The sequence below is a fragment of the Salvelinus fontinalis genome, chromosome 1, assembly GCF_029448725.1.
Source record: "Salvelinus fontinalis isolate EN_2023a chromosome 1, ASM2944872v1, whole genome shotgun sequence".
In the NCBI taxonomy this organism is placed as follows: Eukaryota; Metazoa; Chordata; class Actinopteri; order Salmoniformes; family Salmonidae; genus Salvelinus; species Salvelinus fontinalis.
The window spans coordinates 13,260,626-13,280,259 of record NC_074665.1 but is presented as its reverse complement, the minus strand read 5'-3'; the positions used below and the strand labels follow the sequence as shown (position 1 = coordinate 13,280,259).

The 19,634-nt window shown below is 45.2% G+C and overlaps 2 protein-coding genes, 1 long non-coding RNA gene and 1 pseudogene across 3 annotated transcripts in view; 1 reads left to right on the top strand and 3 right to left on the bottom strand.

Annotated features, from left to right (window-relative positions):
• Window positions 1–5,246, top strand: part of LOC129818130 (urotensin-2 receptor-like) — a 15,908-nt gene extending 10,662 nt beyond the window's left edge. Inside the window, exon 2 of the mRNA XM_055873786.1 lies at window positions 3,727–5,246. The gene's annotated coding sequence lies outside the window, so the exon portion shown is untranslated. The remainder of the gene's footprint in view (window positions 1–3,726) is intronic.
• LOC129818324 (uncharacterized) lies at window positions 29–2,120 on the bottom strand. The gene is made up of 2 exons (XR_008753934.1): window positions 1,757–2,120; window positions 29–1,633 (listed from the first exon to the last, which is right to left on the bottom strand). It is a non-coding gene; the product is annotated as an uncharacterized LOC129818324 (long non-coding RNA).
• LOC129831942 (2-oxoglutarate and iron-dependent oxygenase domain-containing protein 3-like) lies at window positions 3,740–15,802 on the bottom strand (annotated as a pseudogene).
• Window positions 15,640–19,454, bottom strand: LOC129818251 (cytochrome b-245 chaperone 1 homolog). The gene is made up of 6 exons (XM_055874026.1): window positions 18,855–19,454; window positions 18,346–18,433; window positions 18,190–18,231; window positions 17,798–17,968; window positions 16,922–17,066; window positions 15,640–16,706 (listed from the first exon to the last, which is right to left on the bottom strand). Exons 2-6 carry the CDS (start codon window positions 18,431–18,433, stop codon window positions 16,538–16,540), a joined length of 615 nt encoding a protein of 204 aa, XP_055730001.1. The 5' UTR covers window positions 18,855–19,454; the 3' UTR covers window positions 15,640–16,537.
• Window positions 19,455–19,634: the final 180 nt, after the last annotated feature.

Genomic DNA, 19,634 nt, shown 5'->3' with positions numbered 1-19,634 from the left:
GAGTCATAAGCCCAATTCCAAAAACAGGTTACTTCAGGACTTTTTATTTCTTCCAACAAAAAACACACACACAGAGAGAATCTTCTCCTCTCACAGACACATCCCATTTGATCAATGATAAGCTTGACATATAAAATAGACAAATTGCTTTTCAAGTGTAGCGTTTCTTCTCAGAAGAAAACACATGGTCCCTGGTGCCATTCCCTGTGTTAGTGAATGGCATGGGAGTGCTTCAACAGATTTATACTTACACATGAGGATTACCACCAGTCCAATACCCATTTCTCTAAAGCCTCTTTTTACTCTGAGCCATTCGGTATCTCGTGGCGCTGCAGATCATAGGAATGGTCACGAGTGTAGAAAAACCATTGGTGCACAAACACAAAGAGACAAGAGAAACAACGAGATAGAAATAGAGGACACAGGCATTTGACCCATTCTGCAACACAATGAATATAGAGATACCAATGGGATGGAGACGACCCATTCTGCAACACAATGAATACAGAGATACCAATGGGATGGAGACGACCCATTCTGCAACACAATGAATACAGAGATACCAATGGGATGGAGACGACCCATTCTGCAACACAATGAATACAGAGATACCAATGGGATGGAGACGACCTATTCTGCAACACAATGAATACAGAGATACCAATGGGATGGAGACGACCCATTCTGCAACACAATGAATACAGAGATACCAATGGGATGGAAACAACCCATTCTGCAACACAATGAATACAGAGATACCAATGGGATGGAAACGACCCATTCTGCAACACAATGAATACAGAGATACCAATGGGATGGAGGACCCATTCTGCAAAACAATCAATATCAAATCAAATCTTATTGGTCACATACTGTATGTGTTTAGCAGATGTTATTGCAGTAATATCTAACATTATCACAACATATACCCAATACACACAAATCTAAAGTAAAGGAATCAAGAATATATAAATATATGGATGAGCAATGTCAGAGCGGCATAGACTAAGATACAGTAGAATAGGATACAGTATATACATATGACATGAGTAATGCAAGATATGTAAACATTATTAAAGTTACTAGTGTTACATTTATTAAAGTGGACAGTGATTTCAAGTCTATATACAGTATATAGGCAGCAGCCTCTAATGTGCTCGTGAAAGTCTGTTGGCCTTGAGACAGAAGCTGTTTTTCAGTCTCTCGGCCCCAGCTTTGATGCACCTGTACTGACCTCACCTTTCTGGATGATAGCGGGGTGAACAGGCAGTTGCTCGGGTGGTTATTGTCCTTGATGATATTTTTGGTCTTCCTGTGACATCGGGTGCTGTAGGTGTCCTGGAGGGCAGGTAGTTTGCCCTTTTTTTAAAAGTTTCTAAGAGCTTTAATTTATTTTGTGCGCCTTCTTCACCACACTGTCTGTGTGGTTGGACCATTTCAGTTTGTCCGTGATGTTTTCCCCCCGAGGAACTTGAAGCTTCCCACCTTCTCCACTGCGGTCCCGTCGATGTAGATAGGGGGGGCTCCCTCTGCTGTTTCCTGAAGTCCACGATCATCTCCTTTGTTTTGTTGACGTTGAGTGAGAGGTTATTTTCCTGGTACCACACTCCTAGAGCCCTCACCTCCTCCCATTCTGCAGCACAATCAATACAAAAATACCAATGGGATGCAACAGTAACACAGAAGAACAAAAAGGATAAACATTGCATAAAACCTATTTACGTGTATATAACTTTATTTAGACTGAAGTACATACTGTATAGTAAGTGGAATGTGATGGAGTAGTAGGACAACCTCGTTTCCTTTGCCACTGATAAAACTGGCACGTAAAGACTGATCCAGAGACAGTTTTGGTTTTGTAGCCCATGATGAAGGAGGGTGGAACTGGAGTATGGAAAACTGACCAGTGTGTATTAAATATTTTTTTATGATGTCCTCTCCTTTGTCCTTCTCCTCGCCTCTGCCGTCAGTGATGTGATCAGCACCACATAAAAAAAGTAAAAAAACATACATTTCTGCTTTAATAAGACGCTATACAGTGGGGCAAAAAAGTATTTAGTCAGCCACCAATTGTGCAAGTTCTCCCACTTAAAAAGATGAGAGAGGCCTGTAATTTTCATCATAGGTACACTTCAACTATGACAGACAAAATGAGGAAAAAAATCCAGAAAATCACATTGTAGGATTTTTAATGAATTTATTTGCAAATTATGGTGGAAAATAAGTATTTGGTCAATAACAAAAGTTTATCTCAATACTTTGTTATATACCCTTTGTTGGCAATGACAGAGGTCAAACGTTTTCTGTAAGTCTTCACAAGGTTTTCACACACTGTTGCTGGTATTTTGGCCCATTCCTCCATGCAGATCTCCTCTAGAGCAGTGATGTTTTGGGGCTGTTGCTGGGCAACACGGACTTTCAACTCCCTCCAAAGATTTTCTATGGGGTTGAGATCTGGAGACTGGCTAGGCCACTCCAGGACCTTGAAATGCTTCTTACGAAGCCACTCCTTCGTTGCCCGGGCGGTGTGTTTGGGATCATTGTCATGCTGAAAGACCAAGCCACGTTTCATCTTCAATGCCCTTGCTGATGGAAGGAGGTTTTCACTTAAAATCTCACGATACATGGCCCCATTCATTCTTTCCTTTACACGGATCAGTCGTCCTGGTCCCTTTGCAGAAAAACAGCCCCAAAGCATGATGTTTCCACCCCCATGCTTCACAGTAGGTATGGTGTTCTTTGGATGCAACTCAGCATTCTTTGTCCTCCAAACACGACGAGTTGAGTTTTTACCCAACAGTTATATTTTGGTTTCATCTGACCATATGACATTCTCCCAATCTTCTGGATCATCCAAATGCTCTCTAGCAAACTTCAGACGGGCCTGGACATGTACTGGCTTAAGCAAGGGGACACGTCTGGCACTGCAGGATGTGAGTCCCTGGCGGCGTAGTGTGTTACTGATGGTAGGCTTTGTTACTTTGGTCCCAGCTCTCTGCAGGTCATTCACTAGGTCCCCCCGTGCGGTTCTGGGATTTTTGACCCCACGGGGTGAGATCTTGCGTGGAGCCCCAGATCGAGGGAGATTATCAGTGGTCTTGTATGTCTTTCATTTCCTAATAATTGCTCCCACAGTTGATTTCTTCAAACCAAGCTGCTTACCTATTGCAGATTCAGTCTTCCCAGCCTGGTGCAGATCTACAATTTTGTTTCTGGTGTCATTTGACAGCTCTTTGGTCTTGGCCATAGTGGAGTTTGGAGTGTGACTGTTTGAGGTTGTGGACAGGTGTCTTTTATACTGATAACAAGTTCAAACAGGTGCCATTAATACAGATAACGAGTGGAGGACAGAGGAGCCTCTTAAAGAAGAAGTTACAGATCTGTGAGAGCCAGAAATCTTGCTTGTTTGTAGGTAACCAAATACTTATTTTCCACCATAATTTGCAAATAAATTCCTAAAAAATCCTACAATGTGATTTTCTGTTTTTTTTTCTTCTCATTTTGTCTGTCATAGTTGAAGTGTACCTATGATGAAAATTACAGGCCTCTGATCTGTTTAAGTGGGAGAACTTGCACAATTGGTGGCTGACTAAATACTTTTTTGCCCCACTGTATATAGTATTTCAGGTGTTCTCGAATTATCAGAAAAATATTTCAGATGTTCCCGAATTATCAGGAAAAATCTGACCCCTCTCTCCCTCCCTCCCTCCCCTCCCTCTGTTGTAGGAGTCCTCCAGGTCTACAGGTGACACTGGCACACAGAGGTGATGGGCATGGCGGGGTCTGCGATGGCGTGGGCGGGGTCACAGGTGAAGGAGACAGTGATGGCGTAGAGCGTTCCCCACGAGACCTGCTCTACGTGGTGAAGGTTCTCTGACCCCGAAGAAAAGGATACTCACCCTGGAGGAGGAGGAAGAGAAGGGAGGAAGAGAAGAGAGGGATGGAAGAGAGATGGGTTGATGTCTCTCTGACCCCGGAGAGGAAGAGAGGACAGACGAGAGATGGGTTGATGTCTCTCTGACCCCGGAGAGGAAGAGAGGACAGACGAGAGATGGGTTGATGTCTCTCTGACCCTGGAGAGGAAGAGAGGAAAGGAGGTAGGAATGAGGGATAGAAGAGAGATATAGGCTGGTGACCATCCTTGGAGAGCAGTTGTTTAGACCAGAGGGAGAGTTAGACCAGAGGGAGAGTTAGACCAGAGGGAGAGTTAGACCAGGGGGAGAGTTAGACCAGGGGGAGAGTTAGACCAGGGGGAGAGTTAGACCAGGGGGAGAGTTAGACCAGGGGGAGAGTTAGACCAGAGGGAGAGTTAGACCAGGAGGAGAGTTAGACCAGGGGGAGAGTTAGACCAGGGGGAGAGTTAGACCAGGGGGAGAGTTAGACCAGGGGGAGAGTTAGACCAGAGGGAGAGTTAGACCAGAGGGAGAGTTAGACCAGGGGGAGAGTTAGACCAGGGGGAGAGTTAGACCAGAGGGAGAGTTAGACCAGAGGGAGAGTTAGACCAGAGGGAGAGTTAGACCAGAGGGAGAGTTAGACCAGGGGGAGAGTTAGACCAGGGGGAGAGTTAGACCAGAGGGAGAGTTAGACCAGAGGGAGAGTTAGACCAGAGGGAGAGTTAGACCAGAGGGAGAAAGGAAAGAAGGATGGAAGAAACAGTGGATTATAAGGGAAGCGAGACATCGAGAGAAAAGGGTTCAGAGGACAAGGAGAGATGGGCTATAGGTAAAATATGGTATAGAAACAGAGAGATAAGAGAAAGATACATTGGAGAAAAACAGAAGAGACAAGAAGTTGAGATGGGGAACTAGATGAGGTGACAAGAAGTGGCAGAGAAGAGGTAACAATCTAGTAGTATGGAGAGATGAGGACTGGTGCAGAAGTTAAATAAAGGTTACATTTTTTTTTAAAGTATAAAATAGTAGTGAGCTCCCAAGCCAGCACTTTACAAGAAACAGAAAACACAGATGTTCTTGAGATGTCTGAACATAGACATAGTCACATGAGCTGGTTGGCCAACAGAGCAGATTGGCTGGGTCAGCTAACAAGAATTAGGCCTAGATGCAGGAGAAAGTAAAATGATTTAAAAGCTCCTTAAAATAGTTGATCCACTCCTACACCGTTTCTGCTACAGACTGTGCTGAGCTGTTTGCATAACCATGCAAGTGTGAGTCTAGGGCAGAACTTTGTGTTTTTGTAAAAAAGTGAGTGGGTTTTGTCATTAAATGTTTAACATAAAGCTGAAATTGTTTTCTGGTTGTTTAAAAGAGCATTTCCTGGGAGGAAGGCTGTGTGTGTGGTGTGTGTTCTATAGAAATACCCCTAGCTGTCTAGCAAAGGATGGCAGGGGAAATCAGTGCCAGGCGTTAGGTAATAGAATTTACGCTCTGAAAAACAACACATTGAGAATAAGGACAGAAACAGTAAGGTGACAGCTAAAAGAGACAGAGACAGAGAGACAGACAAATACAGAAAGACAGACAGAGACAGAGAGACAGACAGAGACAGAGAGACAGACAAATACAGACCGAGACAGAGACAGAGAGACAGACAAATACAGAAAGACAGACAGAGACAGAGACAGAGAGACAGACAAATACAGAGAGACAGAGAGACAGACAAATACAGAGACAGACAGAGACAGACAGAGATAGAGAGACAGACAGAGACAGACAAATACAAAGACAGACAGAGAGACAGACAGGTACAGAGAGACAGAGAGCCAGACAGAGACAGATAGACAGAGAGAGAGAGAGCCAGAGAGCCAGACAGAGACAGATAGACAGAGAGAGACAGAGAGGCAGGCAGATACAGAGAGACAGAGAGAGACAGAGAGACAGGCAGAGACAGAGAGACAGACAGAGACAGAGAGACAGAGACAGAGCTAGTGGAAACACAATGACAAGAGCTATAATAGGCAAACGGTTGCTTTTCCCTTAGCTGAAAAGGAGGGTATTTCAGCATGGCAGAAATTAATACATTCATAGTATTAGTCATAGATAATGGTAAAGAAGACTTTATTGGAGAGTAATCCCTCGAGTCTGGGAAATGCCAAATATTCCTAAAAGTAATAAAGCCCAGAACACTCATAAGCTGCTCCACATACCTGTATTCATAAACAAACAGCCCAGAACACTCATAAACTACACCACGTACCTTTACTCATAAACAAACAGCCCAGAACACTCATAAACTACACCACGTACCTTTATTCATAAACAAACAGCCCAGAACACTCATAAACTACACCACGTACCTTTATTCATAAACAAACAGCCCAGAACACTCATAAACTACACCACGTACCTTTACTCATAAACAAAGAGCCCAGAACACTCATAAACTACACCACGTACCTTTATTCATAAACAAACAGCCCAGAACACTCATAAACTACACCACGTACCTTTATTCATAAACAAACAGCCCAGAACACTCATAAACTACACCACGTACCTTTATTCATAAACAAACAGCCCAGAACACTCATAAACTACACCACGTACCTTTATTCATAAACAAACAGCCCAGAACACTCATAAACTACACCACGTACCTTTATTCATAAACAAACAGCCCAGAACACTCATAAACTGCACCACGTTTCCATCCTGCAAGGATCTTGGTCAGAAATGAATAAAGGGGTGGGGTGAAGAAAGAAAGAAAGCATTTTTCGCTAGTCTGCCCTGGCTAAACTGAAGGAGACAATGGCTGAGTTTACATAGGCAGCCGAATTCTGGAACCTTTGCCCAATTATTGGCAAAGTATCTGATCTGATTGGTCAAAAAGACCCAAAATTGGGCAAACGATCAAAATTCGGCTGCCTGTGAAAACTCCGTCATTGAACATGAAGGAGATAAGTGTTCTGTCTGACAGATGAAGTACAAAGGTGCATCTCAAAAGTGTCTGTGGTCTCTTCATCTACACTCATACGAACAGACCAAATAGGAGCAAGCAGTGTGGATGTAGAAAAGGAGACAAAGGAAGGAGGAAGAGAGCCTACTTCAGACTATTGACAGGCCGGTGTATGACTCAGCTAACCATGTAGATAGTAGATGCGGCTTAACCTATCACCCTAACACCAGCCTATCATCCTAACACCAGCCTTATCACCCTAACACCAGCCTTATCACCCTAACACCAGCCTTATCACCCTAACACCAGCCATATCACCCTAACACCAGCCTTATCACCCTAACACCAGCCTTATCACCCTAACACCATCTTATCACCCTAACACCAGCCTTATCACCCTAACACCAGCCTTATCACCCTAACACCAGCCTTATCACCCTAACACCAGCCTTATCACCCTAACACCAGCCTTATCACCCTAACACCAGCCTTATCACCCTAACACCAGCCTTATCACCCTAACACCAGCCATATCACCCTAACACCAGCCATATCACCCTAACACCAGCCTTATCACCCTAACACCAGCCTTATCACCCTAACACCAGCCTTATCACCCTAACACCAGCCTTATCACCCTAACACCAGCCTTATCACCCTAACACCATCCTATCACCCTAACACCAGCCTATCCAACTAACACCAGCCTTATCACCCTAACACCAGCCTTATCACCCTAACACCATCCTATCACCCTAACACCAGCCTATCACCCTAACACCAGCCTATCACCCTAACACCAGCATAACACCATCCTAACACCAGCCTATCCGACTAACACCAGCCTATCCTACTAACACCAGCCTATCCTACTAACACCAGCCTATCCGACTAACACCAGCCTATCACCCTAACACCAGCCAATCTGACTAACACCAGCCAATCCGACTAACACCAGCCTATCCTACTAACACCAGGCTATCCCACTAACACCAGCCTATCACCCTAACAACACCCACCCATGCTCTCATCAGCAGAAACATATCGATATCCTTCAGACAATGAATCTATTCCTTTCACACCGCCATCATGAATTATCCCCCATTTTGTTTTCTTTCTCCACAAACTGCCGGGTGAGTTAGTCATCTGATTTTAAAGTTTACCTCTCTGAATCCCATTAATATATTTAAGTGTTTGGGTTGAATTATGTGTTAAAGTAATGGACTCTCGCTCTCTCCTTTTCTTCTCATCTTCCTTGCCCTTCAAAATATTTACCTCTCCCTCTTCCCTCCATCCTCCCTTCAATCTCTCTCAACCTGTTGCGGTTATCTGGTTGATCACTCTCTTTCTGTCGTGCTCTCTACCCCCGCTCTTCGTCCTTTCACACTCTTCTTCACTTCCCTCCCTCTCTTCCCTCCCTCCTCCTACCTCTCCTCCCTCCTCCTCCCTCTCCGACCTCTCCTCCCTCTCCTCACACCTCTCCTCCCTCCTCCCCCCTCACCTCCCCCTCCTCCTCCCCCCTCTCCTCCCTCTCCTCCCACCTCCCTCTCCTCCCACCTCTCCTCCCTCTCCTCCCTCCTCCGACCTCTCCTCCCACCTCTCCTCCCTCCTCCGACCTCTCCTCCCAACTCTCCTCCCTCCTCCCCCCTCATCTCCCCCCTCTCCTCCCTCCTCCCTCCTCTCCTCCCTCTCCTCCCTCCTCCCTCCTCCTACCTCCTCCTACCTCTCCTCCCTCTCCTCCCTCCTCCTACCTCTCCTCCCTCCTCCTCCCTCCTCCCCCCTCTCCTCCCTCCTCCTACCTCCTCCTCCCTCTCCTCCCTCCTCCTACCTCTCCTCCCTCCTCCTCCCTCTCCTCCCTCCTCCCCCCTCTCCTCCCTCCTCCTCCCTCCTCCTACCTCTCCTCCCACCTCCTCCCTCTCCTCCTACCTCCTCCCTCTCCTCCTACCTCCTCCTACCTCCTCCTACCTCCTCTCTCAACCTGCTGCTGCTATCCATTTGATCCCTCCGGTTTCTTCTCTTTCTGATTGCCTGTAGTCATAATTAAACTCTATTCAGCAGCACTACCTTCTCAAACAGCCCTATTTATATCAGTGTGGGTTTCACAGCCTCATCAGACCACAGAAAAGGAGGGGTGATCATCGTTCAACACAATGGCACGAGTCTCTTCCACGTCACCCACTTTGAGATTGTAGAGTTTGCTGTGATGTATTGTGGCATGGTTAGCCAACTTCCTCTCGTCAAGGCAGGAGGAAAAATAACTGTCAGTCCACCACCTCACCTCAAGGTGCCACTTGGATAAATCTGGTTATGAATCTCTGTCGAAGTGGAGGTGAAATTACAAGGAGGAAAATAACTGATCCTGTATAACATCATGATTTATGTATGGCTTGACTCTCCTCTCCCTCTTTTTTATCCTTCTTCCTTTGTATCTCTCTTCATAAAGCAGTGGCACACTGACACTCCAAATCCCAGCGGTTCAGTTTCACGTTCTGCTCCATCTCATCTGTCATATGGAGATTCTCTCTTTAATAATGTGGCTCAGAGGACCTGCAGAGAGGACCTGCAGAGAAGGTACACAGCATTCACTCTTCCAAACCGTTCAGGGCTCTCCCTCTCTTTTCCTCCCCTTCTTTCTTTCTTTTCCTCCCCCTTAGCAGAAAATACATTAGATGTTATAGATACTCAATGCGCGGGCCTGATCCGGACCCAGAATGGGGACAGGGACCCGGGACAGAGGGAGAGAGACGGGGACAGGGACATAGACCCGGGACAGAGAGAGAGAGAGACGGGGACTGAGGGAGAGAGACGGGGACTGGGACAGAGGGAGAGAGACGGGGACAGGGACAGAGAGAGAGACGGGGACTGAGACAGAGGGAGAGAGACGGGGACAGGGACATAGACCCGGGACAGAGAGAGAGAGAGACGGGGACTGGGACAGAAGGAGAGAGACGGGGACAGGGACATAGACCCGGGACAGAGAGAGAGAGAGACGGGGACTGAGGGAGAGAGACGGGGACTGGGACAGAGGGAGAGAGACGGGGACAGGGACAGAGAGAGAGACGGGGACTGAGACAGAGGGAGAGAGACGGGGACAGGGACATAGACCCGGGACAGAGAGAGAGAGAGACAGGGACTGGGACAGAGGGAGAGAGACGGGGACAGGGACATAGACCCGGGACAGAGAGAGAGAGAGACAGGGACTGGGACAGAGGGAGAGAGACGGGGACAGGGACATAGACCCGGGACAGAGAGAGAGAGAGACAGGGACTGGGACAGAGGGAGAGAGACGGGGACAGAGAGAGAGAGAGACAGGGACTGGGACAGAGGGAGAGAGACGGGGACAGGGACATAGACCCGGGACAGAGAGAGAGAGAGACAGGGACTGGGACAGAGGGAGAGAGACGGGGACAGGGACATAGACCCGGGACAGAGAGAGAGAGAGACAGGGACTGGGACAGAGGGAGAGAGACGGGGACAGGGACATAGACCCGGGACAGAGAGAGAGAGAGACAGGGACCGCTTTTAAAAGTGTGTTTTTTCCCGCGACTACATTAAAAACGTTGTGCATTGACTGGGCATGGGTGTTCATCTCCCTGTGCCACTCGCAATTAGAACGCGCCTCAAGATGTATATTATTTTTTCGCATAGAATGTGACAAGCTGACCAATTGAATAGGTCAACTATTATTCTATGGGTTTGTCTGCTGTTGATTGGCTGAGGAAATAATCATGTGTCTTCTGGATGATCATGGACAAAGTTCTGAATAAAAATCACACTATTATACATTAGTTTCCCCATGTCTTCCTGTCAGATATTAGATTAGTCCTGGGCTGTAGAGAGAATAGTCACATTGCAGCAGAGAGGCCAGGGGTGTATGAATCTACCTCAGCAGTGTGATCGATTGGGGAGGGAACCAAAAAGACGCCGAAAGCCATTTACATTTAAATTAGGATGGCGGAGGGGGAAGGGGATTAGGGGACAGATGGGGGAGAAGGCTGGGGTGTTTAGGATGACATTTTGTTTCTCCAGCTGTTGAGGAGCCGAGCGAGAGCGAGAGAGAGAGAGAGAGAGAGGGGATAAGGTGACATAAATTAATATTGCGGCAGACTCAGAGGGGATATGACCAGAAATGATTGAGGCACCAGAAAATAAATAATGGTGAGAAATACAAATGAACAATTCCCAGAGACACACACACAAACTGATGATGGAGCACTATCAAATGAAAAACGCTCAAAGATGGTAAAACACACACATTAGCGAACAGATAAGAAACATTCAGACATATCCTTCGGGGGCCGTTTTCTGTAGTGTTCAACGTGGATAAAAAGCGCTAACAGTCCTATAAATTGAATAACCCAATGAATTTCAAAGTTTGCTTTGCTGAGGTCCACAGTCGAGACAGGAAAAGCGAATGGGAGGAATCTGGTGTGACATGATCGCTTCGTTCTATTGCCCTGCTGGCTAAACAGTAATGAGATGAGACAGAAAATACTGAACTTAGGATGACCTATGAACCTACCGTCAAGACCATATTTAAAATCACTTTATGGTGTGAAAAAACCCTAAACGAATGAGAAGTTTTACTCTTCCCCTCATCACATTTCATATGTTTTAGTGTTCATTCCATACGATTTACAAAGTCATTGATACTGAACTACTGTACAAGAACTACTGTACAAAACAGTTTCAGCTTATTTACATGAATATCAAATCTGTTTGATAAATATTAAAGGGGATATTTAAACACAGCTAGGAGGAAGTGTTGCCTTTGGTTTAGAAGAGTCAGGCTACAGCCAGAGTGTCAGCTATTGTTTGAAATAGAAATAGGGGCCTTCATTGCATTGTGGGATGCTATGAGGCTTGAATCCTTCTTGACTTCAAAACGTAAAGGTAATTCATGACACAGGATAACACAGAAAAGTGTGTGTGTGTGTATGATATGTATAAAACCTTACCTTCTATAATATTATCTTACCTTGTCTATGTGAGGGTGCCAGTGCTCGTCATGCTGTGTCTTGGCCAGTGTGCTGTTGATGTGTGAGAAGAAGGTGGGCTTGGTGAGGTACAGAAGAGAAGGGTCCAGGTCAAACGTCTCTGCCTGGATAAGACCACACACCTCCCTGGAGGGTGGAAGTAGTCAATCAATCCCCAAATCAAATCAACCAATGAAACAGTCAGTCTATCTATTAAAGAAAATTGTATTTATACAGGGCTTCTTATAAATGTGTTGAACAGTAACCTGGGCCTGTAAATTGTATTCACAGACACACACAAACAATTGAAATGCGAAGGAAACTAATTTCCATCTAAACTTTTTTTTATTTTTTATTTATATTCAGTAAATTTAACCGTAAAAGTAATTTTATGTGCACTACATCAAGACACACAGACTTTTATTAGCAACAAGTCAATTTGATGGAAACACATATCTGGTTGGAAAATTAGCATTTTGTGTTTTATGCATATTTTTGAATATTCTCATTCAAATCTATTGCAAATTGAATGGAAACCGAACTACACACACACACCAACCTGTAGAGTCAGAAGTCCTTTTCAGAGAATACATCCATTATCTGCTCCCCAAAGTGCCTGTCACCAGCCGCCACCAACCACCAGCCAGCCAGGGAGAACAGAACAGGGATATTAGCATCTATTACCATCCAGCAACACAGACAGCACAGTGCACAATTACCCAAGATGCCATGACAGAGAAGCTATCCAAACAGAGCAGGATAAAGAAGCAGGCAGATTGCTATGCAGGAGATGCCACTGTTATGGAAGCCAGACGGAGTGAGTGACATCATTAATGGTTAGGTTAGTTAGGGGAGAGAGAGAGCGAGAGACCTGTAGATGTTGACAAACTGCTTCCCCATCGACAGAGCCCCAGAGTGCAGGTCCAGGATGGAAGCCTGGCGAGGCCAAAAAAGAGAATAAGAAAACAAGCAAACTATTAGGACTTATTTCAGTCTACCTCTCTGTCCTTTACTTGTTATTTTGTCAGCTACCCAGGGATACGCTGCTCTCTCTCACTAACCAGTAAATAAATCATGGTTCTTTATTAGTGTTCCGTCAGCTACCCAGGGATACGCTGCTCTCTCTCTCACTAACCAGTAAATAAATCATGGTTCTTTATTGTTGTTTGTCAGCTACCCAAGGACACGCTGCTCTCTCTCTCACTTACCAGTAAATAATATATATATTTTTTTAAATGTGCCCTGCTGCTTTCCCTCACAACAGTATCTTAACAGGCCATGAACAACAGGTCTACATAGGGTGGAGGGGAGAGAGGACGGAGAGGGTCAACTAAGCAGCCAGGAACGATAGTATTACACAGGAACTACATCAGCCCATCGGAACTCAACTTTGGATATTGTGATCATAGAACTATAGTTGAACAACCCTGACCTCTAGTGGAGATGGAGGAAAGATACAACTGGAGTCTGAGCAACGGTCTTCATCCTAGCTCTTCCCTGGTCCTGTTTAAGATCAAATATTTCTTACTAAAAGTAGATACTCACCCCTCCATCTGAACAGGCCCCCTCTCTGCCAACCTAAAGTAGATAGATAAGTGATAGAGAAAGAGAGAGAGAGAGAGAGAGAGAGAGAGAGAGAGAGAGGGCGGGGGGGGGGTGAGAGTGGGGTGTGGAGAAAGAGATAGGAGGTGAGGGATTCTGAACTGAGGGCCATGGCCTCCTCCGTGGTCACCGAGTTGTCTGTGATGGCTCGGCCACACGTATGAGGTGTGCATCCTGGGGGGAAAGGAGTATCTTACATCAGCTGCAACATCCCAGTAGAAACTTCCGCCTGCCTGTTCATCTTTGTTCAAATCACCACTAGAGGGAAGCCAATGCAAAGGAATGGCAGAGCAGTTACAGTGGCAAGAAAGAGCATGTGAACCCTTTGGAATTACCTGGATTTCTGCATAAATTGGTTATCAAATTTGATCTGATCTTCATCTACGTTACAACTATAGACAAACACAGCGTGGTTAAACTAATAACACACACATTATTGTATTTTTGTGTCTGTATTGAATATATAATATAAACATTCACAGGGTAGATTGGGAAAAGTATGTGAACCCCTAGGCTAATGACTTCTCCAAAAGCTAATTGGAGTCATGAGTCAGCTAACCTGGAGTCCAATCAATGAGACGAGATTGGAGATGTTGATTAGAGCTGCCTTTCCCTATAAAAAACACCCACAAAATATGAGTTTGCTATTCACAAGAAGCATTGCCTGATCTGAACCATGCATCAAACAAAAGAGATCTCAGAAGACCTAAGATTAAGAATTGTTGACTTGCATAAAGCTGGAAAGGGTTACAAAAGTATCTCTAAAAGCCTTGATGTTCATCAGTCAACAGTAAGACAAATTGTCTATAAATGGAGAAAGGTCAGCACTGTTGCTACTCTCTCTAGGAGTTGCCATCCTGCAAAGATGACTGCAAGAGCACAGCGCAGAATGCTCAACGATTAGGTCAGGAAGAATCCTAGTGTCAGCTAAAGAAAGACTTACAGAAATCTCTGGAACATGCTAACATCTCTGTTGACGAGTCTTCGATACGTAAAACACTAAACAAGAATGGTGTTCATGGGAGGACACCACGGAAGAAGCCACTGCTGTCCAAAAAAAACATTGCTGCACATCTCAAGTTTGCAAAAGTGCACCTGGATGTTCCACAGCGCTACTGGCAAAATATTATGTGGACAGATTAACTAAAGTTGAGTTGTTTGGAAAGAACACTATGTGTGGAGAAAATTAATGGCACAGCACACCAACATCAAAACCTCATCCCAACTATAAAGTATGGTGGAGGGAGTGTCATGGTTATGGGGCTGCTATACTGCCTCAGGGACTAGGCAGCTTGCTATTATCGCCGAAAAATGGTATTCCCAAGTTTATCAAGACATTTTTAAGGCTAATGTTAGGCTATCGTTCCGCCAATTGAAGCTCAACAGAAGTTGGTTGATGCAACATGACAACGACCCATGGCTTCAACAGAAGAAAATACACATTCTGGAGTGGCCCAGTCAGAGTGCTGACCTCAACCCGATCGAGATGCTGTGGCATGACCTCAAGAGAGCAGTTTTATAAAGGTTTTCAATTACAAAAAAGAAAATGCAATTGAAAACATTCCTGAAAGGCATCAGGTAAATGAATCCATGAATTTTGCATATTTAAATGACCATAGACCATTCATAGAGTATTACAGATTTTATTCTAGCCTTGCACTAACGCATCTAACTCAACTCTTTATATGGCATGCATTATTTACAGATTGTGGCTTCAATACAAAACTATTGTTCTATACCCACCTGGGTAGCGTTTGTAGTTCTCATAGTCCTCAGAACACTCTACAGTGTAGACTCTGGGCTGAGCAACCACCTCAGTATGTCTGACCAGGGTCTCTGTGACATAAGGCCAGGTAGAGCCAGGAGAGGGTCCCCACCGCAGCCGGGGCTGCCACCATCCCTACTAGCAGAGAGCCTAGTGGTTAGAGCGTTGGACTAGAAACCGAAAGGTTGCAAGATCAAATCCCAGAGCTGACAAGGTAAAAACCTGTCATTCTGCCCCTGAACAAGGCAGTTGTCCAGCACCTCAATCTGTTTACATTGATATGTGTGTCTGCTGCAAGTCGCTCGTGGATTGTAGCCGGGGGGCGAGTTCATAGCTAGCCCTGGTATCAACTTTCAAATGTGTTAGTAGCAAGCTTGATAACAGATAAAGGCTTTTTCCATGGTTGACCTGTGAATCATTTATAGAACAAAAATTATTTCATGATTATCAAAAAGCTACTTTAATTCCCTTTAATTTTTTTTACCAAAAAAAATGCACAAATAAATGTATGAACATTTTTAAAAAAGAAGGTAAATCAGTACCTGCAGACATCCAGCAGAAACTGGATACATAAAAAAATGTTTAAACTTACAAATCTCTCATTCATCGTCTTTCTTTCAAGCAACACAAGGCGTCGTCACTCACCTTCCTCTCATTAACAGACACAGTAGTTAATACTGTCCAGATGCAATGTAATACAGCATTCCTGTCAAATATACACATTATTGCTAACACATTACAGTCAATGGACAGGAATGTTACCTGAGACAATCTGTAGCGTTCTCTATGAATATTAAACCATGTTAGATTAAGTCCTTTCAAGAGGTTTTTAAAGGTTTTGCCTTCCCGGATTCTGTTCGGCCCTGGCAATAAGACCTATGAATGCTGACAGACACATGAACATGCAAGTATTAACGTTCATAAATATTCTTAACTGATCCCTGGAAATCCTTCATGCTTGATTATAGTTTACGGTCACATGCATTCAGATGGATGGTTGTAGTGAGCAGAGTCATGCACTTGGGTGGTCTCAAACACACCAATGTGTTGCCTATCCTGTTGGCATGTTTGAATGAGTTTTTCCACACAAATACTGATTACATTTAAATAAAAGGCACTGTAACTATAAGGATAGGTGTGTAATGCAGATACTATACAGTAATGATCATTGTTTTTTTAAGAACAGGCCAGACACCAAACTATGATTTAGTTGAAATTTTCGGTGGAAAACGACCACTCGAGAGTATTTAAGGACATTTACAGTATCAGGGATAATACTACAAAATTCTGTAAAATATGTTTGTGTGCATTTCAAGTCTACAGTGGTTTCCTCTCCTCATCACTACTGCACTGGGGGTTCAAAGTCCCCCTCTTCTTCTGAGTCAGTGCTGGGGTCCAGGTCATCTTCCTCCTCTTCCTCTTCTTCCTCCTCTTCCTCCAGCTCCCAGCGACACTGGAGCTCCTCCAGACCCAGGAAACGCTTGAGCAACGAAGCCAGTGCCTCCACATCACTGACAAAGAGGGAGAAATGAAATGATCAAACAACTAGTTTGTGATCAAGAATAGACAGCATGGCTAATTACACTTCTGCTCCATACCATTCTTTGGATATTCTACAATATTCTCCTATCCTGGGAAACCTGTGTTTTAATCCTTTAAAACAACATCTTCCATGTTAGGTCTATTACAAGACCCTATCTCTTCCCCCTCCAGAACCCAGTCGTACCTGCGTCCCCCCATGGTGGCGCTCTGTGTGAGGGGGTAGGAGAAACCTGTTGTCAGCCGCAGCACCAGCACGTAACCCTTTCCCAGGTAGCGCACCTTCTCCTCCTGAACACACACGGCACGCAGGTGCCTCATGTCCAGCACCACTGAAAGACAGAGACAGGATGAGGGGATGGGATGGGAAGGAGAGAGAGGCAGGGGATGGAGATTGGGAAGATGGGATGGGAGGGAGACGGGAGGAGTGGGAGTGGATGGGTGGAGGGGGATGGGAGGGAGATGGGAGGAGGTGGATGGGAGGGAGACGGGAGGAGTGGGAGTGGATGGGTGGAGGGGGATGGGGATGGGAGGGAGACGGGAGGAGGTGGATGGGAGGGAGACGGGAGGAGTGGGAGTGGATGGGTGGAGGGGGATGGGGATGGGAGGGAGACGGGAGGAGGTGGATGGGAGGGAGACGGGAGGAGTGGGAGTGGATGGGTGGAGGGGGATGGGGATGGGAGGGAGACGGGAGGAGGTGGATGGGAGGGAGACGGGAGGAGTGGGAGTGGATGGGTGGAGGGGGATGGGGATGGGAGGGAGACGGGAGGAGGTGGATGGGAGGGAGACAGGAAGAGAGAGGGTGAGTTTGTGGAGCAAAATTCCTGTAGCTCTCCAAGACCAGGGCTGAAGTCCTCTGGGTTTACCGGATCTGAACACTCATCCCATCATCCTACCAGGGCTGAAGTCCTCTGGGTTTACCGGATCTGAACACTCATCCCATCATCCTACCAGGGTTGAAGACCTCTGGGTTTACCGGATCTGAACACTCATCCCATCATCCTACCCTTATTGTTAAAGGGGAGTGATAGTACAGGACACATTACGTGATGATGTTCCTCACCTTTCTCCTGGCCTCTCCTCCACATGGTGAGAATCAGAGTGTACAGACTGAAGGTCTTCAGCTCTATCACATTCTTGGTTTTATCAAACACTGCCTCCTCCCACTCCTCCATGTTCTGCATGGCCACGAACAGACAGCCCGTCACGTAGAACATCTTCCACAAAATACTGTCTGGAAAGACAAGAAAACAGAGGGATCAGAGACAGGCAGGAAATCTGTCTTAATTATGTCAATGATGACTGGCCTAGGTACCAGACTGTTTCTGTATTCAACTAAAGCAGTGACAGGCTGACACTGTAAATTGGGTTATATCTGAGCTGTAGTATGGTGATGCCTGTAAATTGGGTTATATCTGAGCTGTAGTATGGTGATGCCTGTAAATTGGGTTATACCTGAAGTGTAGTACGCAGCAGCCAGGCCAATGGACGCAATACCTGTAATCAGAAAAATTACCAAGTGCTGGGTCAATTAATTTTATTACATTGCATTCAAATAAATAAATATTTACACAGAATGTGCGCACACACACACACACACACACACCCTACCTACAAGCAGCGACCAGGAGCGGATGCCAGGTGACCTTTTCAGATGTAACATGTTGGAATTGTGCTCCTCTACCCGCATATACCCCATCTGACAGACAATACAGTTGTATACAGGAAGAATAGGCAAAGGTAATATAGAAGAACCGTTGCTTACACTTGAAATTCTATGATAGGTCAGTGGTTACTTCAAGGAAACAGGGAGATGTCAGGAGTATGGCTTTTTGTATTTCAGATCTGCTTCCACATTCCCTCATCTCTAACTATTTCCCGGTTCAAACATCCGGCATTGCATTCATATGTTATCATACCTTATAATTAATATTAAACCTACATCCCCAGCGGGTAGTATCATTTTGTGTTGTTGTGCCAAAGCCTTAAAAGACAACCTTACCCCAAAGTATCCAAGTACCGTATGGTAGACTATTTAACGTTACGATCAATCATAATCTCGCCTATATGATACTTTGAATTAAATAATGTGCATTCATACCTATTAATTTATGTCTTACCTTAGACTCTTCAACGAAATTCCTGAAAATGATACACACCGGAAACAATGTAACAAATCGGCTTGATGATAGTGAAATTTACAATTTTTAGAGAAGTTTCAATTCATTTCATTTTACAGCAACAACACACGGTGGGTGGGGTGTTGCTTCCTTCCGGGGTAAGTCTTGACTGATTGGATGGTGCAATGAGGGGATTCGATTAGTGTTTCGCGGGTGGCCGGTTAGGCGTGTCTGGCACCGGGTGAAGTTGATTGTATTCGTTTTGGAACCGAGATGCATCCCGGGCGTGAGTCAGGTGCCCCGTTCAAAGTGAAGGCGAAATAAATCCATAACAAATGTACGTAATTAAGCACGTGGAGTAATGAGAAGGATTATGTCTTTTCAGGTGCAAAATGTATTGCTTTTGATAAAAAAAACGCTTTGACTGCCTTCCCAGTGAAACTAGTTCGAAAATTCTAACACATTTTATGGAAAGGAGACCTATCTTCCCGGACAGTGCACCATGCTGTCGTGTTGACCACATGACTGAGCAGGGCAAATTACTGTTCCATTTGAAACGGGAGCTCCCAAAGACAGTATAGTATGAAGATAGGCTAAAACTGCTTCTCCAATCACACTTGTAGCGGACGTTGTCAAACTGAACTCTTGCGTAGGTCATCTACACGTTTAACAGCGGTCTCAAGCCAAAGTGCGCATGTGCAAGCCATCCAACTAACTCAGAGGCACTCTTTCATAAAATGTTGTTTTAAACAAAAAATGAAAACGTGTAAGTTTATCACT

What these genes read in the sequence shown, in the direction of transcription:
- LOC129818251 (XM_055874026.1), bottom strand. Translation starts at nt 18,433, where the DNA reads ATGGGGTATATGCGGGTAGAGGAGCACAATTCCAACATGTTACATCTG. An exon ending in CTCCTGGTCGCTGCTTGTAG is followed by an intron (nt 18,232 to 18,345) that starts GTAGGGTGTGTG and finishes TTCTGATTACAG; the next exon opens with GTATTGCGTCCATTGGCCTG. An exon ending in TGCTGCGTACTACACTTCAG is followed by an intron (nt 17,969 to 18,189) that starts GTATAACCCAAT and finishes TTGTCTTTCCAG; the next exon opens with ACAGTATTTTGTGGAAGATG.